Raw genomic sequence first — 23,875 nt, 5'->3', positions numbered from 1 at the left:
GTGCTCCTCTCTCACCCAGGTCTGACAGACCTTTCCTATTAACCTTCTAGGTTGCCTTTGGCATTTGTGGGTTGAGAAGTCTGGAAACTGCCACAGCTGCCAGGGATTCAGTCCCCTGAGGCCTGCTCTGGGTTTGCTGGGGCCCAGTCTGTGCTGGAATGTTTTGCACTAGACTACGCTCCTTTCCCAGACTGGTGTAACAGAACCTTCCTGTTGACCTTCCAGGTTGTCTTGGGCTGGAAATTTGTTTTACTCTGTCATTTTGTGGGTTCTGCTCCTCTAGAATTTGTTTTGAGTCATTTTTACAGGTATTTGGAGGGGTTTGGGAAGAGAGCTCAAGCAAGTCCCTGTTTTTATTCCACCATCTTGGCTCCTGGATAATATTTTCCATCATGAGTCTTTTGGAATTGTCTTGGATCATTGTATTGCTGAGAAGAGCTAAATCTATCACAGTTGATCATTGTACAATGTTGCTCTTATTGTGAATAATATTCTCCTGGTTCTGCTCACTTCATTCAGCATTACTTCATGTAAGTCTTTCCAAGTTTTTCTGAAATCTGCCTGCTTATCCTTTCTTATAGCACAATAGTATTCCATTACATATTAATATATCACAACTTGTTCAGCCATTCCCCAATTGATGGGCATCCCCTCAATTTCTAATTTTTTGCCACCACAAAAAGAGCTGCTGTAAATATTTTTGTACATGTGGGTCCTTCTCCCTTTTTTATGATCTCTTCGGGATACAGACCTAGGAGTAATATTGATGCATCAGAGGGCATACACAATTTTATAGCCCTTTGGGCATAGTTCCAAATTGCTCTCCAGAATGGTTGGATCAGTTCACAACTCCACCAACAATGCATTAATGTTCCAATTTTCTAGAATTAGATTTAGATTTGATATCAGGAAAGAAGACCTAAAAATCAGAGATATCTAAAAATGAAAATGGATTTCAGGGGAAAGCGTTGGGCTTTCATTGAAAGTCTTCAAGCAATCATTTGTTGGGCAGCTTGTATGGGGATTCTTTTTTTTTTTGAGATATGAACTTGTTTAATTTTTTAATTTTTTTTTATTTTTAACATGTGTTTTTAAAGCTTTGGGTTACAAATTTTCTCCCTTCCTCCCTCCCCACCCACCCTCTTTGAAAAGGCAAACATCTTGGTACAGGTTATAGATGTGTAATCGCAAAACACTTCCATAGTAGTCTTGTTGTAAAAAACTAAGCATATTTCCCTTCATCCTATCCTACCCCCCATTTATTCTACTCTCTCTTTTGACCCTGTCCCTCCTTAGAAGTGTTTGCTTCTGATTATCCCCTCCCCCAATCTGCTCTCCCCTCTATCAACCCCCTGCTCTCTTGTCCCTTTCCCCCCTTATTTTCCTGTAGGGTAAGATAGATTTCCTTGTATGAGGATTCTTATTCAGGCATGGATTGTACTAAATGACTTCTGACTTCAAGTTGCAATAGACATTTATTAAGTGCTCTCTATGTGTCAAGCACTTTGTTAGGTGTTGGGATTAAAAAACAAAAAAGGAAAATAATCCCTGCTCTCATAGACTTTACATTTTATTAATATGATTTGCTTATCAAATGTGTTCTCCTTAAGTGAATTCTCCAGGAGCCACTTGATGTTTTTCCTTGAACTTTTTTATGTATCAAAGGCTTCAACCTGGTGTTTGGTTTTGTTTGGTTTTGTTTTCTTGGTAGGAAATTTGGAAGTTTTAACCTTGCATCTGCACTCTGGGTTGCATGATGTCTCATGGGATGCTACTTTTAATTAGTCTTAAACTGTATCTAAATAAGTTAGGTCTCAGTAATTGGTAATCAGCATCAGTTTGCTCATTTAAGTGTTATAGCAGTCTCTTTTAAGAATCATTGGATATCGAGGCAGCTAGTGGTGCAGTGGATAGAGCACTGGCCCTGGAATCAGGAGGACCTGAGTTCAAATCCATCCTCAGACACATAACACTTTACTAGCTGTGTGACTCTGGGCAAGTCACTTAACCCCAATTGCCTCACCAAAAAAAAAAAATTTTAAAAATGAGAAATAAAGAATCATTAGACATAATAAGCAAGATCCATAAATCAGGATATCCAAAAATCTTTCCTCACTTCCTATCTCTTTGCTATACCTACTTGTTTTCATGTGGGAATTTTTTGGGTGTCACTGCTGAGCCAGTCTATACATTCACTTCACCTCCTGCCCCTGCCAAACTGCTCACATACAAGCAAAGGGCAACTATCATCAGTTTGCTAGCTGGCTGATTCCTGGTCTGTTCAATCACTAGACAGAGTTGACAGACTGCAGAGGTTTTTGTGGCCCCTCAAACTCATTATACCTCTTAGAATCCTTACCTTCCTTCAAGACTCAATTCAGGTGCCATATCCTAGGAAAGACCTTTCCTTGTTCCCTTAATTGTTGGTGCTCTCTTCCTGTTCAAATTATATTTGTAGACTAGTAGGTAGGCTTCAAGAAAGAAGGCTTCTCGAGAGCAGGAACTGTTTTTAGAGCCTCGAACAGTGCTTTGCAAACAGTCACCTAATAAATGCTTGTTAAATCAAATTTGAATTTGAATTTCCCGCAGGTGCTAACCAGCCAGCCACTCATCTAGTATCCATTACAGTGTAACATGTGCCTATGGCTCCTCATGCTCCCAGTATATGACCTCTTTATTCTTCTTCAGTTACCTCCTTTTGCTTCTCTTCTTCCTTCTCATCTCCTTTCTCAAGAGGATGAAGAACAATCAGAGAATTTCAGATTTGTCAGGAAGGCCATCTATTCCCATCCCTCCCCCCATCCCTGAACTCCAGTCCCTTCCACAAACTTGATGTAAGGGAAGGTTTTCTTAGATCAAGCCTATATCTACTTTTCTGCAAATTCTAACCATTACTCCAAGTTCTGCAACCTCCGTCCACAAGGAAACCAAAACAATTTTGTTCACCTTGTTCCACCTCTTCCACAGTTGCTCACATTGGTCTTGTGTCTCCCTTCCAGAAACATCCTATCCCTTCCTTCATGGGTACCTCTCTCCCAAAAATGTCTCCCTTTCAGAGACATCCCCATGAGATTGGACCTCTTGGACTTCAAGGGATAGACAGTTTCCCTGAAGGCCTGAGTTGAGGTTCTTAATGAGAAAGTGCCTCTGGCCCTGTCTCTTAGGGAACACCACCGAGAAGGACAGAAAAGATAAGAAAGAAGAGATAAAGGAGGACAAGCTATATGAGGAGGAGGAAGAAGATGAGAGCATGTCCACTCCAAGCATGACCAGTTCTGCAACTGTCTTCAGAATGCTTTCAGCCAGTGACCCCAATCTGGGAAGGGAACTGCTAGAAGCAGCTGCCAGTGGTGAGAATTGACCTCTTGACCACTGCCCCCTTGAGGCTTTCTCTGTGAACCTTTTCTTACCCTTTTCCCCCAGTCACATACCCCAGTATCAATCCCAGGATGCTTCCACCTTTCCAGAGACTAACTTCCTATGAGTTCCTTTTGTCAACTGAATGAGAGGTCATAGTAGGGGTGTAGAAAAAAGATTTCCCTAGGTGACCTGGGGCTGGAATGCAACTAGAGCGTAGCTCGGCCCTAAGATGGACAGAACTGGTAGAGCTGGAGCTGGGAAAGGGTATTGTAGAGAGGGAGTATGATGAGAGTAGGTATGACCATGATGGGTGTGAACACTGGATTTGTGACCTGAAGGCCTAGACTCTGCTACTTAACAATATTCATAACATGAAGAGGTCATCTCAATCTCTTGGCCTCGGTTTCTTCATCTGTAAAGTGAGAAGGTTGGACTAGATAACCTTTGAAGTCCCTTCCTATGATCTATGACCTAGGAGAATATCCAGGTAGGAGCATGCCTTGAGGTGTGTGTCTGGGTTTGTTGGAGGCTGAGATGAGTCTCTGGGCATTTCATGGCAGGTCTGCCAGTGCTGCTGAGCAATGTGGAGCTGGGTCTGTGGTGTCCTGAGTTGCAGTGGCTGCTTCAGAGGGAACATCTATGCCTTCCTGCAGTGCATCCCAACTTCTGCCTATACCTGAGCACCAGGCTGCGCCTTGATGCTTTGCCAACAGGTGAGACCTAGACATGGAGGTTGGTGTGGGGTGACCTTCCCCATTTTTCCAGGATTATTTGCTGCCACCACTCAAGGACTCTTCTGCTCCATCTTCCCCAGCCCCTTGCTACAAGGTCCAACCCACTCCACAAGGTTGGATATATGCCGCAAAGTGTTATAATGTGAAGCATGAGGGTCACAGGCTAGATGGAAGTTGGAAGATGAACAGAGACTTAGGGAGCAGTGGCTGAGCTAGGGGCTGGGAACAGTGGCTACAGAGAAATGGGAGTGTGAGGTGAGAGTAGACAGGGATAAGTCAGGGGTTGCAGCCAAAGGCAGAGGAGGAGGGAAAGTAAAGGCTGATGGAGGTGGAGGATAGGGAAGGGGTTTGGCAGAGGCAGGGGATGGATGGTTTTGGGGCTTGGGTACGGAGAGCATGTTCGTGGGTAAAGCTGAATGGGGCCTATCTCCAGGTCTGAACTCAGAGACACTGAAGGCTATGAATATAATAGATATGCATACGATTCAGGAGGTGACAGAGGAACAGCTTTTACAGGAGATCATAAGAGCTGAGAGGCCAGAGTTGGAAATAAGATGGCATAGCCTGGAGCTCAGCATACTGGATGCTTACGATCAGGTTCAGGCTACCAAGGTGAGTTTGGGCCTGGGCCTGGGCCTGGGCCTGGGAGACAGCAAAGAGGGAGGAGTCAGGGGAAGAAGATTAGGAAGAATAGAAATGAGGAAAGAGCACTAGGAGGGAAGGGACAGGGACCTAGTTCGGCAGAGGTTTTTAACCTTTTTTTGTATTATGATCCCCTTTGTCAGTCTGGTGAAGCCTGTGGACTCCTTCTTAGAATAATGTTTTTAAATGCAAAAAATAAATGATACATAGAATTATAGAGGAAGCCAATTATATGGAAATAAAATCATCAAAATGTTTTTTAAAAAACAAATTCACAGACACCAGGTTAAGAACCACTGCATTTGAGAGAAGAGATAGCTGTCCAGGGGAAAACAGGGTCAAGGGTCTAGGAAAGGACAAGGGGAAATATGGGAACTGTGATCTACAGGGGATGGGAAAAAGTATGTTTGGGGGGAATGAAGTGGGTGGGTAACAGAGGCAGCAGACCAGGCTTTGAGCAGGGGGGGCCTCATACAGGAAAAGCTACTGGGGCTCGTGTTAAACACAGAAGCAGACCAACTAGGCCGAACCTGTTTCCTGCGGGAAGTGCTGTGCTACCAGGCAAAGCTCTATCAGCAGAATGCTTACCTGGAAGAGTTGAAGGAGATGGAGGCCCAAGAGTTAGAGTCTCGTATAAATTACTGGCATGTGGCTCATCTCGGCACCACACTGTCCCAGGCCATGTCCCTTCTTCAGAATTTACACCCTATCTACTCCACGGCCTTAGACAACTGTCTGACTGTGACACACCGTACTCTGGCCAGCACTGACCACCAGCTACCACCGCAGCACGGTGAAGACCTGGACAGCCACCTTCAAGGGCTAGGAAACCGGCTAACACGCCGGCTGCTAAGTAATACCCTGACCTCCTTGCAGCCCCACCATGCACCCCTAGTAGGGGTCTTTGGTGCCCTGGCCCTGCTACAGCTAGCTGGGAAGGCATCTGCCTTGGAGAGGCTGGCACTCTGCCCAGGACTAGCAGCCTCCCCAGTGGTGAAGAAGAATGTGCCGAGCTCGAATGTCACCTGCCCTTCCTGGCTACGGCCCAAGGCCTGGCAGGAGTGTGGATTGCTGGAGCTGCTGCCCCCCTTTGTAGGCCTGCGGGCTTCCCTGGCTGCCCACTCATGTGCCTGGCAGGAGTACCTGAGATTGCCCTCCACAGTGCTGGGTCGAACACCAGGCATTGGTGCCACGCCCCTGAGCTTACTTCAGAAACTGGTGCTATGGCGGGTGCTACGACCAGATCGGCTAGCTGGTGCCTTGGCTGACTTTACCACCTGCCTCCTGGGACGGCCCCTGGCTGAGGATAAGACTCCAGCCACCGACCCCTACAAGTTGAGCCGCCCAAACCGGCCCCTGATTGTGTTGCTGCCCCCACCAGGCCACCCCACTGCCACGTCATACCCTTTACCCTTCATCTGGAAGCTGGCATACCAACAGAAGCAGGAGGTGAGGCTGGAGCTCTGAGTAGAGATACTTGAAACTACCCTCTTAGCACTAGATGTACAACCCTGGGCAAGGTGCACCTCCTTCCTGAGTCCTTTTCATCTTAGGTGACTCCTAGACAACTCATGGTTGCTACCACCAATTATGTTAGAATGTTTTATGCTAGAGCTGTAACATTTCACCTAGTCAATGCCCACATTTTACAGAGAAGTACACTGAGGCCCAGAGAGTGTGACTTGACCAAGATAAAGCAGATGGGAAGGAAGTAGAACCCAGATCTGTTAACTCCCAGCCAGAGGTTCTTTCCCCAATTTCCTAGACTCCAAGCAGGGCACAGTCTGAGCTAAGAGCCTTAGTAACATCAATTGGCCCAGCTACAAGATACTGAGTCATGCAATTCTTCCCTTTTCCAAGCTGTGAGAAATGAGTGCTCCCTGCCTCTTTCTCTCCCAGCATGGGTTTCAGTCATCCCCCTTCCCCTCACTGTCATCAGCTTGAAAAGCTCCTTCACAACCAGTAAGGTCCCAACTCTCCCCATTTCCTTTGCACATTTCACCCTAAATTGGGGTGGTTCACTCCTGCAGCAGCCTTTTCTCCATTTGCCCTCTTGCACCTTCACTGACTCTGTATTTCTGCTAGCCAATCAAATGAAGGCTCCTTATCACTCTAAATCTGTGCACACAACACTCCAGAGAAGTCCAGCCCCAAGCAGGCACTGGCTGAGCATGACTTCTGACCACCTCTCCCACACACTTGTACTCCTAACCAAAGAGCTCCTCTTACTCATCTTGCTCAGCAGCTCAGGTGTCAACCCTTGCGGAGAACTACAGCCAGCTCACTCACTGCACTGACACTCCTATAGACATCCATCATATGACCGTAGGGCCCTCTCAGAGGCGGCTGAGCCACGGACCCGTTGTATGACGTGTGAAGTTCCAGGGCTAAAGGCATCAGAAAACCCTTTCAGTAGCAAATGGGGGTGGAAGTTGAGTCCAGAGAAGTCCATACCTGGCCCTGAGCCTTTGCAGACAGATGGTGATCAGGTGACATTCTCCATCAGACCCTGGTTCTCTCTCATTGCTCTCTGAAGGGCAAAGGCTGGTTAGGAGAGAATTGTTTCTTTTACACAGCCTTCAAAGTAGCAAGGAAGGAATTGTAATTTGTTTCCTCAGTAAAGGTACTGGGGGCTGCCTTATGGTTACCTGGAGTTACAGGGCCCCTAGAAGCTATTCAATGCATGCCTATTTCTCTTGGGGCAAAAGCATCTGCAGGTCATTGGACTGGGTTCCTCTCTATGGGATTCTGCTCAGGCTGTGACCACAGCCCTGACTGAAGCCATGCGAAAGGGCCACTGGATAGTGTTGGACAACTGCCATCTGATGCCTTGTTGGCCGTCTGAGCTCCTGGAATCCTTGTTGGGGATGTTAGATGGGGCTCAGGGTAGGTGAGCCTGCTGCCCCGTATCTGTACCCCACCTTATGTCTGTGCTCCCCTGGAGTCTGTACACCCTCCTCCTCTGTGTGTGTTTGTCCTTGGCTGTGCCTTCCTTATGACTGTATTCACCTCTGTCTGTGTCCCACCTTGTGTCTTTTGCTTCTTCAGGAATATGTCTCCTCTATCTTGTTACCCTTCTGCCTATTCCTTCTGTTTGTGCCTCCCTAGTGTTCTGTATTCCCGTCATATTTGTTTCTTTTTTCATGTTCGTGTACCTTCCTTTGTATATGTTAGCCACCCATCCCCATGTGTTTCTGTTCCTATGTCTGCCTCCACTGTATCTTTGTTCCTTCCTTATGTCCATGCCCCCCCCCTTTTCTGCATCTCTGTGGCTCCTTGGGTGTGTCTGTGTTAGCCCTCATGTTTGTGTCCCCATCTCATTGCTTCATAATGCCTCAGTCCCTAATGTCATGTTCATGGCTTCCTTCATGCCGTTAGCTCCCCCTTCTCTCACACACAATGTCTAGGTCCCTTCCTTTATATCTTTTTTTTTCTTGATTGTGTTCTCCACATTTCTGTGTGTCTCCCTCCTAGTAGTATTTTCCATATCTAGCCATCCCTCATGACTGTGCTTCCCACAAGTGTATCTCCATTTCCTCATGTCTTTGTCCTCCTCTTATATCTTTGTTCCCTCCTTATGTCCATAGCCCTCCCCTTGTTTCTGTGTCCTTCCTCATTTATATTCTTCTCTCTCACATCTAGGCCCCTCCCTTCATAAAGCTTTCTCTCCCTTATCTGTGTCCCCAGAATGTATTTCCTGCTCCTGCCTGGGTACCTCTCTTCACTTCATTATCCCCTCTGCTTTGTCTGAGTCTAATCACATCTGTATTTCTGTCTTACGTGTGGCCCATACATATCTGAGCCTCCTCATGCCTTTGCCTCCTCCTCCTCAAAGTCTGTCTCTCCCTTCAATGTCTGTGGACCTTTTCTTTGTGTTGGCAATGTGGCAAAAGCAGAAGGAAGGAAGAACTCTTGCCTCTGGAGGATTCAGCCAGCCCACATCTGCAGTAGCCCTGTGGGCCAGGCCCTATGGCGAGTGAGAACTGGGGATACGAAAAGGGACAGAAATCAGTGAGAGGGCCTAAGTGGCAATGCCCTTCTAGGTATTTATTGACTGTGTGACCTCGGGCGAGTCACTTAGCCTCCCAGCCAATTCGAGCATTGGACTAGGTGGCTTCTGAAGTCCAGGGCTCCACAGTTAGGATCCCTTCATTTCTTTTTCTCTTTCTTCATGCTTGTGTCCCTCCCTTCATGTCTGTTTCCCCTCATGCTTCTATCCCCTTCATGTTTTTGTTTCTCCCGTGCCTGTCCCTATGAATACATGCCCTTTTGTGTCCTTCACTGTTTCCCTTGCCTTATGTTTGTGTCTCCCTTGTGTCTGTCTCACCCCTCAAAGCTGTTTTCCTCCCATATGTATCTTTGATCTTATATCAGTGTCTGTACTTTTCTGTCCACCTCATGTCTTTGTCCCTCCCCTTTGTGTCTGTGTCTCACTCATGTCTGTGCCCCTGCTCTCATTCCCGTGGCCCCCTAGCGTCTGAGCTTCTATTACGCATACATCCACCTTCATATCTATGTCCTTATGTTTGTGTACAGAATTCTGTACGTTTGTGCTATGTGCTCGTGACTTTGTTTCCCTTTCAAGTATATATTAGCCTCATGCCCGTGTTCCCCACTTATGTGTATGTTCCCCCATAACTGTGACTAACCATGTCTATGTCTCTTTCATGTCTGATATAAAAATCTACAGCCCCCTTCCTGGGTCTGTGTGTTCCCCATGCTTTGGCCATTCCACATTTTCCTGTACCCCGTTTCTCCACAGTGACATCAGAAGTTTTGCCACAGGTCTTGCACCAATCCATGTCCAGACAAAATCTAATTGTAAATAAGAAATTCCGGCTATGGCTTATTTCCTCAGTTAATGCAATTGACTCTCTTCCAGGTGAGGATAAAAGCCCCTTAATGAGAATCCTAATTGAATGGGGGGAGGAAGAGAAGAGTAGGCTGATGACCAGGTGCTAGTTTCAATGGAGAATAGAAGGTGGGGACTGTCTAAGGCACTGCACTGAGCAGAAGAAAGGACTGCTGTCGGCGGGCAGCTAAGTGGCACAGTGGATAGAGCACCAGCCCTGAATTCAGGAGGACCTGAGTTCAAATCCAGCTTCAGACACATAACACTTACTAGCTGTGTGACCCTGGGCAAGTCACTTAACCCCAATGCCTAGCCAAAAAAAAAAAGACTGCTGTCTAGGGTATATCATTTGGTGGCAGTAGAGGATCATAGACCGCTGTCCAGGCTTCTTTCCAGAGTAAGCATGAAGATTTCCCATTGAAAGCTGACTGGCCAGAGTTATGCTCTGAGTCATGCCCTCTCCCCTTTATTTCTTACTAGTGGCGGTGGTACAGCGCTCAGTTCCTATATTCTGGGAGCATTCACTAGAACTGGACCACATCTTGATACGCAGCCTACATGAAAGACAAGATTCCCTGGAAAATCCTAAACCCTCAGTGTCCCTAACCCTGTCTGTGCCAGTGATGTTCCTGCACAGCCTTCTGCTGCACCGCCAGCTCTATGGGCCCTGGCTTCAGGCCAAGTGTGGCAAATGGTAAGTCCCCCACACCTGAAGGCCCTTTTCTTCAGGTCTATGGCCATTGATGGTTTGACATGCCCCCAAGCCAAGTCAAGCTTTTCTTCTGCCCATTGCCTGACTAGGGAGACCCCATCTGGAAAAGGCTTTCCCTTGCTTTTTCTAAGTCTTATCTTAGTCCCATCAGCCACTTCCCATAGGATCTCATATTTCCTGCCACTATCCTCTTGACCCTCTATTCCCTCTCCACCCCCACCCCAACAGGAATCAGATCATCCTGGAACAGACTCTAAAAACACAGGAATGGATATGGAAGAAATTCAGCAATCACTGGGTGGCCCTGCAAGAGCTAACTGGCAAGATCCTGGCCCTGCCCCTTCCTTGCAGCTTCACATATAGCCTCTCATGAGGTTCCTGTCATCATTCCACTAATCATTTGTCTTCCCTTCCTTGCCCTTTGGCTAGCTTTGTTTTCTCCTATCTTTCTTCTGTCTGCCCCCAATCTCTGGCTTCCTCTGAGTCCCCTCCATTTCTGTTTCCCTTTTTCCTCTCCTCTTTTTCTGACTGCCATCCCACCCATCTTTCAGTTTTCTTTGTTTTCCCCATTCTTGATTTCTGCATCCCTCATCCATTCTCAGGAAAGGGACCTGCAACCTGAGTATCTTCTTCCTGGTGCAGAGTCCAAAGGCCAGGCAGGGGGTAGATGTGGTTGGAGTACAAGGATTTGAAAGTGCCTGTGGTTCCTGTCCTCCAGGAGCAATTTTTTACGGAGGACATGTGGCTGATCCCGAAGACCAGGCTGCCATACTCAGTCTTGTCCAGGCCTGTCTGGACCCCAACAATGAACTGAGACCCTACGGTTTTACCCCACAGAATCTGCTGGCTATCCTTATACCATACCCAGGTAGGGCCCTGGGCGGAGTGGGAGATGGCCAAGTGTGATCCCCAACCGTATTGAGGAGATATGTATGTGAAGGGTCCAAACGCATAGATGAGGGGTGGGCTCGCATCCGTGGATAGAGGCATTGGTTATCTGTGTTTGGGGATGAAATGATTAGGACTTGGTGTATATGTGTGGTTTGGTGTCTCTATGTATGTGTATGTAAGGTGTCCTATTTCTATATGTGTATGTGTGACCCTGAATCAGTGTATGTGAGAAGAGGTCCTATCCCTGATGCATGTTTTACTGTGGGGATATTCTATTCTTGTGTGTGTGAGACCCTGTCTGTTTGTATGTTCTGGGGTGTGTGTGTGGGGGGGGGGAGATATGTGTATATACATGTGTGTGTGTGTGTGTGTGTGTGTGTGTGTGTGTGTGTAGATCAAGGCTCTTTCCTTGTATGGGTGTGTGTGCTTGGTAGTGATGATGTCCCTATATGTGGGAAGTCAAATCCATGTGTATACTCAAGATCTAGGGGAGGGAATGCTTTCTCTCTCTCTCTCTCTGTCTCTCTCTCTCTCTCTGTGTGTGTATATGAAAGGGATTATATTATGTCCCAATGTATGTTATGTGTGTGAGGCTGGGCAGGGCGGGGGACCAGTGCAGGGAATAGGATGGGAGAGAGATTCAAGTTAGGGTAGATAGAAGATATGTGTGTGAGAAGGTACTCCACTCATAGGGGAAGGGGAGGAAGGGTATCATTGGCCTCATCTTATAGTTCTGGAGGTTCCTTGGATTCACATTTTGTGTCCATCATAGCTCAGAGCATCAGGTTGTCCTTTATCTTTATTGGTTATCCTTAGCAAAGAGTTGTTGTTGTTGTTGTTATGTGTGTGTGTGTGTGTGTGTTTTATCTTGATTCTTCGGATCAAGATGTGATTGACATGTATTCTCTGTGTTTCTCCCCAAAATCTCTTCCTCTGGCTCTGTGTTAGCAGCCAGGATTTCTTTCAGCTTATCTTGGGGAATTTTGGTGGAAAAATCCAACTGCCTTCTCTATCCAAACCACAGTGATATGTTTCTGTTCTGTAACCAGCTTGAGTTTCTCTCCAGTCATGGGGTTAGCAACTTCTGATGGCTCTGCCAGGTCAAGAGCTCTACATCTATCTAGCTCTGGAAATATGTTCACTGGAAACACATGCTATAGCTATTCTGAGCCCCTTCCTTGATACTCTTCTTGTTGACTCCTTTGAAACTTCAAGAGTCAAATCATGTTGAGGTATGGAAGTAATGACTCTGTCTTCAAATTGTCAAAGGCCTATACTCCTCTATAAAGAGTGATTTTCCAGACATTCATTACGAGCTGCTTAGATGTGAAGCATTTAAGCTGAGGCTGAGTTATGCAGATAACTATAGCCTCACACATAGCTTTGGGTCAGTTTCTCCTTTCTCTACTGATACTATGTCCACAGTCAAAACTAGTGCCCCCTAGATAAACGGGCACAGCCTTTTGGGGATGGGCCAGGGAGTAATCGAGTTAAACCCCTTGTGCAGGCCCACAGCTCAGCAGTGATGGCTGAGGCAGCAGGAGGCAATGGGACCTTTCAAGAACTATGCAAAGCCTCATTGCCAAGGAGGCTGCACAACTTTCTGGAATAAAAGACTTATTTTCCCAGAGTAATTTAATTTAGAGAAAGCATCAAGTCCATGTGTCTTCCTGAATTTTTAGCTCTTTAAACTTCATCAGAATCTCTCAGCTTTTATCTCTGATCAATAATGGTTCATCCATGAGTATCACCACAGGCATTCTGATAAGAAATTCAACCTGACCTTTGGTTTTTGTCTGCCTGGAAGAAGCCTCACTTCTTTTGCCATCAAGAAGGATTACCTTTCCTCATATGTAGGAATTTACATTATTTACTTGCTTATGCCCATTCCATCATAGACTAAGTTCATCACTACTGCAGTAACTTATAAAAGAAGTTGACTTTAACACTGCTACCCCTCCAGTTGGAAGTGGAGTAAGCTCCACAGGACATAAAGTGGTAACATCTGCTGTCTCAGACTTCTAAAAAAAATTGTCACACTTTAGACATTTGAGATGTTGAATGCTGCAAAACATTAACTTTTTTCCTCTGCCTTATTGCTCCCAGTTGTGCTTTTTGTAGACAAAGAAAGCAATCTCTTTCACATGGTAGACCTTTGACAATTAGTAAACAGCATCTTCTGGATTTTCTCCTAAACTGTTTCCCCTGGAGTCCAAAGGGACTGTCTGATCCTTATTCCAGGAAGGAGTGCCTTTCTTAAAGTTAAGGTGATTAATCAGGTTGATTCCAACAGGAAGAGGAGATGATAATAGAATATGCTAGTTTCCTATGGACCTCAGACCTCAGACCCCCAAAATCAGACCTCACATGAAATATTCCTGCTCAAGAACATCAGGTTTTGGAAGGCTTGGCTCCACCTACTTAAGATGGCCCAGATGGACTTGGCTATCAAACTGATCACACATTTGTGGCAACAAGTTCTGCTTCTGTTTTTGACCAGCCTAGCAGTCAGGTGCATGCCAGCAGTCAGGTACGTGATGTGAAGGAGAGGAATCCAGGATGACTTTTGGGGGAGGTGGCTGCCCAGCCCACTTTTGTCACCCAGTCACAGGAGTTTTATGCAGTCTATCTGCCGTCTGCTATCAAGGGAGCAGCAAGGTTCTCTACTCATCTTTCATCTCTGAACCAATCTTACTTTGCCCATCTTCCAACCCATATTTCTCTTAAAAAAATGTTACTGATATATTTTTACATGACCTTCACTTCAGAATATATCCATCTTCTTCCCTCACCCAACCCCCAGTAGCCATCCCTTATAACCTACTATATGTCAGAGAAAGACAAAAATGAAACAGTCTGCCCTCAAGGACCTTATATTCTATCATGGGAAATATGTATGAGTGGATACATAAATATAAAATAATTTAGAGGGGGAAGGCACTAGCCACTGGAGAAATAAGGAGAGACTTCTTATAGAAGATGCTATTTGAGTTCAGTTTTGAAGGGATTCTAAAAGACAAAGACAAGGAAGGAATGCATTTGAGGCTTGGGGAAAGCCAGTGCAAAGGCACAAAGATAGGATACAGTTGTTTGAAGGACAGTAAGAAGGCCAGTTGGGGGTGCATTGACTCTGGGCAAGTCACTTAACCCCAATTGCCTCACCAAAAAAAAAAAAAAAAAAAAAGGCCAGTTGGCTAGATCATAAAATTTGTAAAAATAAGGCTGGAAAGGAAGGTTGGAAGCTAGGTTGTAAAGGGCTTTAAATGCCAAACAGAGGAGTTTATATTTGATCCTAAACATAATAGAGAACTACTGGAAATTGCTGAGTAAAGGAGTGACATGTTTCCTTATTTGTAAAGTGAGGAGATTGGACGAGGTGACTTCTAAGATCCCCCTGCCAGCTGTGACTAACAAATGCTGGCACCTGGAAGGAAGCTGTAGCCAAAGGGCTCTGGCCTTAGGCCCGAGCACACTGGCCTGAGGCTTGGCTTCACACCTTCTAACTAGCTGCCTCTTAGAATCTTCTGCTCTTCCCCTGTCCTTAGGAGAGAAGATCAGTGTTTGAGACACTGTCTTGATTCACTCAGGCAGTGAGTAAAGGCACATTGTGGATTTTTATCTTCTCCATCAAGCAACTATCTCCAGTGTCAACACCAACTCCTTGGTAATTTCCCACAGGGCACTACCCCTAGATCACAGCCCTTCTTCTATCTATTACCTGGGTATTCCCCAAGACTTTGTCATGGGCCCCCCCTTTTTTTTTCTACACTCCCTTAGTGAACATCAGCTTTCATGGGTTAAATTATCATCTCCATGCAAAGGACTCCCAAATCTAATCTCCCAACTCTAATGGCTCTCCAGAAGTTCGATCTTTAACAAGATGTCCTGTAGAAACTACAAAGTCACTATAACGTGTAAAATGGAACTAAATATTTTCTCTAAAATCCACTCCTTTTCAAACTGCTTATTTCCATCAAAGGACCAGAAGTCTAGTTACTCTTGAAATGTCGGAGTCATTCCTGATTCTTTTCCTCTCTTTAATATCCCATACCCAATTAGTTGTCAAGTCGTCATTTCTTCTTCTACATCTCTTGCACCCATCCCTTTGTCTCCACTCATATCCCAATCCCAGGTTAAGTCCTCATCCGTTCTTGCCTGGATTAATGCAATATACTTCTGATTAGTCTCCCTTCTCCCCATCTCTTCCCTCTCTAATTCATTCTCCACACTGATATTCCTAAAACAAAAATCCGACCATTTCACTCCTTCACTAGAAAACGCTCCTGTGTGGCTCCCTATTATCTCTAAGATAAAATACAAACTCTTCACCCTAGTATTTAAAGCTCTCGCAATATGATTCCCCACTGACTTTTCTTGTCATCTTCATATTAGGCCCCTTCATGCATTTTCTGTTCCCATCAAATTGGCTTTCTAACTGTTCATAACATTCTATCTCCTGTCTCCATGCCTTCACACTGGTGGTCCCCTATGTCTGAAATTCACTCTCTGCTTGCACTGGAATCATGTACTTCATGCTTCCTTCAAAGAACAGGTCAGGCGCCATTACCTACACAAAGCCTTTCCTGATTCATCACTTGTTACTGCTTTCCTTCCTCTTGAAATCCCATTGCAGTGCTTTGCACATACTTGTGTCATATTGCCCCAGCAGAATATAACCTCCTTAAAGCAGGGTCTGTTTTATATTTGCCTTTTATCCCCAGCACCTGGTACAATGCCTGACACATTGTAGTTGTTTGTTTGCTGAAAGAGATTGGTCAAAGAGAAGAAATAGGGATATTTAGCCTGAAGAGGAGAATCAGAGGAAATTAATGCGAGCTGTCCCATATTTGATTTGTTCTGTTGGGCTCTAGGTGCCAGAATTAAGAACAGTGAAGTGAAAATTCTCCTGGGGCACATAGAAGCATAATAGTGGAAGGAGGTATGCAGTTTTTATTTGGGGTTGTAGGAGGAACTGGTTCCCTCATCAGTCCTAGGATCTAGATATATTCTTTGGCTCCATCCATCCCATTGAAAACTCCCCATTTCCTCTCAGATCCAGGCATAACAAATCACTTAGATTTAATATCAGTAATAAGGGATAAAGATAATTTACTTAAAATAGCATTATGAAATCATGGAAATACATAAGCAGCAACTCTACCAACATCTTTTTTTTTAAATAATATGCCGCTTAATTATTTATTAGGGGAAAATTTACATTTCTTTTTAAAATTATTAACTTATTTTAATTTATCAACAATCACTTCCATAAGCTTTTGAGTTTAAAATTTTTCTCCCCCTTCCTCCCCACCACCCTCCCCAAGACGGTGCACAATCTGATATAGGCTATACATATACATTCCTATTAAACATATTTTCACATTAGTGATGTTGTAAGGAAGAATTAGAACCAATAGGAGGAACCACAAGAAAGAGAAAACAAAACAAAACAGAAGAAAAAAATAGCAAATAGTATGCTTTGATCTCCATTCAAACCCCATAGTTCTTTCTTTGGATTTGGATAGCATTTTCCATCATGAGACCTTTGGAGATGTCTTAGATTCTTGCATTGCTGAGAAGGGCTCAGTCTATCAAAGTTAGTCATTGCACAACGTGACTGTTACTGTGTGCAACATTCTCCTAGTTCTGCTCACTTCACTTAGTATCACTCCATACAAGTCTTTCCAGCTTTTTCTGAAGTCCTCCTGCTCATTATTTCTCATAGCACAATAGTATTCCAGTATATTCATATACCACAACTTGTATAGCCATTCCCCAATTGATGGGCATTCCCTCAATTTCCAATTCTTTGCCACCACAAAAAAAGAGCTGCTATAAATATTTTTGTACATGTGGGTCCTTTCCCCATTTTTATGATCTCTTTGGGATACAGCCCTAGAAGTGCTATTGCTGGGTCAAAGGGTATGCACATTTTTATAGTCCTTTGGGCATAGTTCCAAATTGCTTTCCAAAATGGTTGGATCATTTCACAACTCCACCTGGAGACCCCAGGTTCTGGGATAAGAACTCACTACTTGACAAAAACTGCTGGGAAAACTGGAAAAGAGTATGGCAGAAATTAGGCACCAACCAAAATCTCACACCGTATACCAAAATAAAGTCAAAATGGCTTCATGATTTAGATATAAAGGCTGATACTATAAGCAAACTGGGAGAGCAAGGAATAGTTCATCTGTCAGATTTATGGAGAACAGAAGGATTTATGACCAAACAGGAGATAGAGAACATTACAAAATACAAAATGGATAATTTTGATTACATTAAATTGAAAAATTTTTGCACAAACAAAGCCAGTGCAACCAAGATTAGAAGGAAAGTAGAAAATTGGGAAAGAATTTCTACAACCAGTGTCTCTGATAAGGGCCTCATTTCTAAAATATATAGAGAATTAAGTCAAATTTATAAGAATACAAGTCATTTCCCAACTAATAAATGGTCAAAGAATATGAACAGGCAATTCTCAGATGAAGAAATTAAAGCCATCTATAGTCATGTGAAAACATGCTCTGAATCACTATTGATTAGAGAAATGCAAATCAAAACAACTCTGAGGTACCACATCACACCTATCAGATTGGCCAACAGGACAAAACAGGAAAATGATAAATGTTGGAGAAGATGTGGGAAAATTGGAACATTAATGCATTGTTGGTGGAGTTGTGAACATCCTTTTTTCTTCCTGACCCTCTGGGGATGAAAAGTTGTAAGTTCATTCTTTCTCAGCCCTGTGGCCTGGCCACAGGATCAGGAAGCCTCAGAAACTTTACATGGGAACTCTGCCTCCTATGTGGCCCACCCAGGGTCTTTCTCTCTCTCTCTCTCTCTCTCTCTCTCTCTCTCTGTCTCCCCTTCCCTTCCTTCCCTTTTCTAGTGTCCATTACAGCTGTAGTGCTTCTTTACTCTCAAGAGGGACTACCTCAACAAAAAATTCAACTATACCAATACAAGATAGGGAAAGCATGGTGAAGAGTGTTCCTTTTCTGGACTGAATATTGCCTAGGGAGTTTTGTAGGCTGAGAACTTAATAGGGGTCAATAGCAGGATACAACAGCCCAAAGGAGTTAATGGGATCTTAGGCTACCTTAAGAGACACTGAGCTTTAAGTAGTAATAAGGAAGTAACAGTCTTTGGTGTCCTCTGCCCTGGCCAGGTCACATCTAGAGTATTGTGTTTCAGACTGTTTGCCACACAGTTTAAGAAGAATATTGATAAACTGGAGAAGATCCAGACAAGGGCAACCAGGATGGGGAAAGGATGGGGAAGGGACTTGAGTCCATGCCACATGAGGATAAGTTGAAGTAACTGATGATATTTAGCCTGAAGAAGACAAGATTTAGGGAGGATATGATAGTTGTATGTAAGTTCCTTAGTTATTAGAGAAGCATACGGAAAGGCTGTCATATGGAAAAGAAGTCAGATTGGCCTTTTAGTCTCAAAGGGAAAAACTGGGAACAATGGGTGGAAATTGCAAAGAACCAAATTTAGGCTTGGTGTCAGGGAAAACTTCCTTAAAATTAGAGCTATCCAAAAGTGCAACGGCGATAGGGGGGTTCCCTTCACTGGAAATTTCAAGTAGAGGTTTGATGACTACTTACTGGATATATTATAGTGGTGATCCCTTTTCAGATATAGGTTGGACCATATGGCCATTGAGCTTCCTTCAGCCTTTGTGATTCTGCAATGTTTTGAATCCCTCTGGTCTCGAAGTATCCTGGGACTTACAGTTAATCTCAGTCTCCCAAAAAATATATCTCCCTTACCCTGAAACACCACTCTCTGAAGAGGTTCCTTATATAATCAATTATGAGGTAAAGAAAAACTTCCTAACAATTGGCAATGTCCCAAATTGAGGTGGGCTACCTCTTCTCTGAAGGTCTTAAAGCAGAAGATTTCCAGTGATGTACAGAGGATTCCTGCATAGCACCTGGGGTTCCCTGCTCACATGTGGGACCCACAGAATCACTACCCCAAGATCAAGATACGGCCAAGGCCAAAATGGAGCTAGGGCTAAGGCCCCAGCTGAGCCTGGGGCTGTTGCCAATGCTAAAGCCATAACTGAGGCCAATGCCCAAGGTGGGGCCAAGTCGGTGAGGGGGGCTGTGACTATATATGGAGCCACTATTGGGAGTAGGACCACGACAGGATTGGAGACCTTCAGATCTACCTTATAAGGTTGTTGTTAGGGTTAAGTTAGAAAAATATATAAAGTGTTTGCAACCTTTAAAGTGCTATTTAAATCTTAGTTATTATTACTTTAAAATAGTATTTTTTCCAATTACATATAAAGACAGTTTTTAACTTTTTTTTTTTTTTGGTTAGGCAATGGGGTTAAGTGACTTGCTCAGGGTCACACAGCTAATAAGTGTTATGTGTCTGAGGCTGGATTTGAACTCAGGTCCTCCTGACTCCGGGGCCAGTACTCTGTTGTTTTTAACATTTAAAAAAAAAATTGAATTCCATATTTTTCTCCCTCCCTTGCCTCCCCCCTCCCTAAGATGGTAAGAAATTTGATATAGGTTATATATGTGCAATAATGTAAAACATATTTCCCTATCAGTCATGTTGTGAAAGAAGGAAAAAACCACACACACACACAAAGTAAAAATAGTATGCTTCAATCTGCATCCAAACTTTTATCAGTTCTTTCTCTGGATATAGCATGTTTCATCATGAATCGTTTTGGAATTGTCTTGGATCACTGTTTTGCTGAGAATAGCTAAGTCTTTCACACTTGATCATTGTTACAATGTTGCTGTTGCTGTGTACAATGTTCTCCTGGTTTTGCTCAATTCACTTTGCATCAGTTCATGTAAGTCTTTCCATGTCTTTCCGAAATCTGCCTGCTTGTCATTTGTTATAGCACAATAGTATTACATTCCAGCTGTACACTACAACTTGTTCAGCCATTCCCCAACTGATGGGCATTCCTTCAATTTCCAGTTCTTTGACACCACAAAAAGTGCTGTAAATCTGAGCTGTTATCATAAGGCATCCTCCCTGTCCTCAGAGAGAGATTGGAGCCACTCTGCCCTAGTAGAACTGAGATGGATGGCAGGGGACTCTTGCAGAGAGGAGGCCTAGAAGCAGGGAGAGGGAACAATACACAGAAAATTCTACATGCCCAGCATTTACCGTAAGACCAGTGGAGCTTTGCACTCAGGAAAGATTCCACCCCCAGGAGGTAGCAAGCCACCTGAGAGTTTGATGACATCGCCAGAAGATTTTAGGAGTCCTGCAGTATCCGAGACATGGATTACCTCCTTCACATATGTTCCCTGGCCATGAGTGTGTTCCTCATAACACAGTCATTATTGTGCCCACTCTACCTATTTATGGTAAAGGCTTCAGATTTGTGGAGGAAATGTAACTTACCAAATGCCTTTGCTTTGAACTAGTTGCATTTACTGACTGGAGAAAAACACATAAGTGGAGGCTTGTGAGCCATAATTTTAAATGGATAAAGATTCACAGAGTACCTAGCCCTGGAGTAGCTATTCTGTGTTATCACTCAATTCTTGAGATTTTGTGTGTGTGTGTGTGTGTGTGTGAGAGACAGAGAGAGAGAGAGAGAGACAGAGAGACAGAGAGACAGACAGAGAGAGAGAGAAGGAGGGAGGAGTAGGGGCAGGGGGGGTTCTGTGTGTGTGTGGGAGGGGGGGGGAGTATATTTCTGTATATATGTATGGGGACCTCCCTGAGTATAGAAAAGGCTAAGTTTGGATATCTGTGTGTATACAGGTTTCCTCTGCATGCATCTTTGTCTGTGTATGGAGAACCTTCCCTTTTGTGTGGGAGAACCTGGGTATGTGGGAGAAAGCCCTCCCTTTGTACAGCCCATCTGTGTAGAGGATGACATCTCTCTTCTGCAGTATCTTGTTCCTCTTAATTTTCCATCTTCACCTTCTCAATCCCCTAGATAAGCCAGAGTTAGAGGCATCATTAGAGGTAGAGGCCCAAGCACACCTGATCTCTGCATTGTCTGAACCTCGCAGTTTTGGAGTAACTGAAGGACCCCAGGCTTGGCTCTTAAGGAAAAAGAGTCGGGCCCTTTTGGCTTCTCTACACAAGGCCCAAGATCCCTGGGGACCCTCAGGACTGCCTAGTGCCCGCACCCAGGTCCTTCATCAGGTGAAGTATCGACTAAAGCATCGAGTGTCCCAGGCTATCCGGAGGCTCAAAGCATTGCAGGCCATGCTGGCCTTGAGCTCTCATAGCCAGACCCTTGGCTGCAACTCCTCTAAAGGGCTGCAGACCCTGGAAGGCTTCCTGGAGGAGGAGGGCACAGCATTAGGTATGCTATTGCCAGAACTACATAGTGACCTGTGCTGCCTGGAGAGCCAGCTGGCAGGGGGCCTTCCCTGCTCCTCTCCACGATGTGAAGAAGTAGCCACTGCCCTTTGGGCTGGCCGTCCCCCTCATCCCTGGCGGCATCACATGTATGCTGGGCCCCAGCCACCCTGGCTGTGGCTGCACCAGCTGTGGCACCAGGGCCAGCTGCTAACCAAATACTTAAGTCTATGTGGACAGCTCGATATGGGAGGGTTTGACCAACAGAATCGCTCATTTCACCTGTCTGCCTTCCGTCACCCCAGAGGGTTATTGATGGCTATTCGCTGGGAGGCCAGCCAGAACTGGGTTCGTCGCTACACCACATCAAATTTAGCGTCAAGCGTGACACCTAGCCCGGGCCATCCACCTCCGACCTGCCCTGCCTCCGTCCCTGGTGCACGTCCTCACTTCCAGCTTAGCCCCAATTTTATCTCCCCATCCCATAACCCAACCCCCAGGTTTGACCCTGCCCGCCACAGCCCCAGTAATGGTCCCCAGTACAGTGGTGGTCCTAGCCCCAGCGGTGGTCCCCAACCCAGCCCTGGCCCTAGCCCCCAAGGTGGCCCTCAATCCAGCCTTGGTCTCAGTCCTGGCGGTAGCCCTATACACAGTCATGGCTTCTATAGCCACCTTTCCATTAATCATGGCTTTAGCACTGGCACCAGCTCCAGGTTCAGCAGTAACCCTAACTCTGGTTTTGGCTTAGTCTCTAATCTCAACATGGGCATAACTCAACAAGGGATTGAAGCAATTCACCTTCAGTTTCAGGTAGGTACTCTATCCCTGCCCTCTTTCCTTCTGACTATAAGCATAAGCCTGATTCATTTCATGCCTTTCCTCGATGCCTCAGTCCTGGCCATGATGATTGTGCCCCCAGGTGGAATGTGGACCAAGGCCCATAGCTCCTGAGGGTGGCCTTCTAATAACAGGACTGCTTCTCCATCATGCTGAATGGGATCCTGAGGACAGAGCCTTGCAAGATGGGCACTCAGGCGAGCCCAGGCCTCTGCCCCCTGTCAGTGTCACTCCCCACTTCATCAACCAAGATCTACCATTGCCCCCCTCTCCTCTGCCTCTCTATCTCTGTCCTGTCTACCTGGGGGGAATCCTGGGATCCTCACGGCTAGACCGTGCCCACCTTGTGTTACACCTGCCACTGCCTACCAAACTGTCTCCTGCCACTTGTGTTCAGCGTAGGGTATATGTGTGTAGTCCACCTTTGATTTGAGCCAATATCCAGAATAAAAGAGGCTGGTGGAAGGCATGTGTGTGTGTGTGTGTGTGTGCATGAGTGCACACATATTCCCTTATTGACATTTCTACTCAGGCATGTTCAGGCAGCCCTTGAGACAGAGGGAAAAGCGAGAAGGTGGAATTAATTCAACCTTTCCCTCGTCTGGTAACAGCTATTTGGTCTTTTAGTCTGGAGTTTGGCTAGCTTGGGGAAGGGAGTAAAAGAATAGTGAGGTGTGGAGGGACTGACACGGGCCAATAGCACCCACTGCCATTACTGTAGTGGAGCAAGATCTAAAGGACCATCCTACTCAGTCCTTCACTTTCTGCTCCACTGTATGCTTCTAGGTCTGACACCACCTCTCTTCCTAGAATGCCCTTCATCAAGTTGGAGCTCTCCAGAGTTCAAGGACATATTTACTTAGAGCATCGAATAATGGATAGCGAGCAGGCATCAAAGCTGACACACACTGGCTGTATAACTTTGGATAAGTTATCTAACCCCTCAGTGCCCTAAGCAACTCTCTTCTAACTATAAGTTGCAAAGAAGGTGCTGACCTGAATTGGTAGAGGTTATTGCCCACATGGGAATTTCCTATACTAAGGAAATCATAGGTCTAGTCCCTATCCTATTTACAAGGAGAGAGTATAGGTCATAACACAGAAAATCATCCCATTGGCCTTCTTTCTGGTCTACAGTCTAGTAAGACTGTAACTACTTTTCAATTCATCTGACTTAGTCTTTTGGTCAGGTTACAATAAATACCATAGTCCTCAGTCAATCTATGACAATCAGTGGGCACTGGCCTTAGCAATCTAGCCATCACCACCTTCTGCCCCATCCCCCATCATGTGGTCCCTATCATTATATTCTCTGAAGTGTACCTATAAGACACAGAATAATGCATATAAAATAAGTGCTGGATTTGAAGTCAGAGGACGTGAAGCCAGAAGTCAGTGTGTGTCTACCACTGTGACCTTTGTTAAGTCCATACCCCTCCCTGAACCTCAGATTCTTTATCTTTAAAATTAGGGCATTGTACTAAAGGACCTCTACTTCTAAGTACAGAGTGTCCCAAAAGTCTTAATACAGTTTTAAGC

General features: G+C 45.1%; 1 protein-coding gene across 1 annotated transcript in view; it reads left to right on the top strand.

Annotated features, from left to right (window-relative positions):
• DNHD1 (dynein heavy chain domain 1) overlaps positions 1-22,769 on the top strand; it is a 128,802-nt gene extending 106,033 nt beyond the window's left edge. Inside the window, 10 exon segments of the mRNA XM_027864476.1 lie at positions 3,201-3,350; positions 3,921-4,073; positions 4,528-4,706; positions 5,214-6,185; positions 7,445-7,622; positions 10,069-10,282; positions 10,529-10,636; positions 10,903-11,168; positions 21,129-22,309; positions 22,419-22,769. Coding sequence (XP_027720277.1) covers positions 3,201-3,350; positions 3,921-4,073; positions 4,528-4,706; positions 5,214-6,185; positions 7,445-7,622; positions 10,069-10,282; positions 10,529-10,636; positions 10,903-11,168; positions 21,129-22,309; positions 22,419-22,769 — 3,752 coding nt within the window.
• Positions 22,770-23,875: the final 1,106 nt, after the last annotated feature.

Source organism: Vombatus ursinus, unplaced genomic scaffold (assembly GCF_900497805.2).
Source record: "Vombatus ursinus unplaced genomic scaffold, bare-nosed wombat genome assembly UNPS02014775.1, whole genome shotgun sequence".
In the NCBI taxonomy this organism is placed as follows: domain Eukaryota; kingdom Metazoa; phylum Chordata; class Mammalia; order Diprotodontia; family Vombatidae; genus Vombatus; species Vombatus ursinus.
This window is presented reverse-complemented; position numbering and strand designations above follow the sequence as displayed.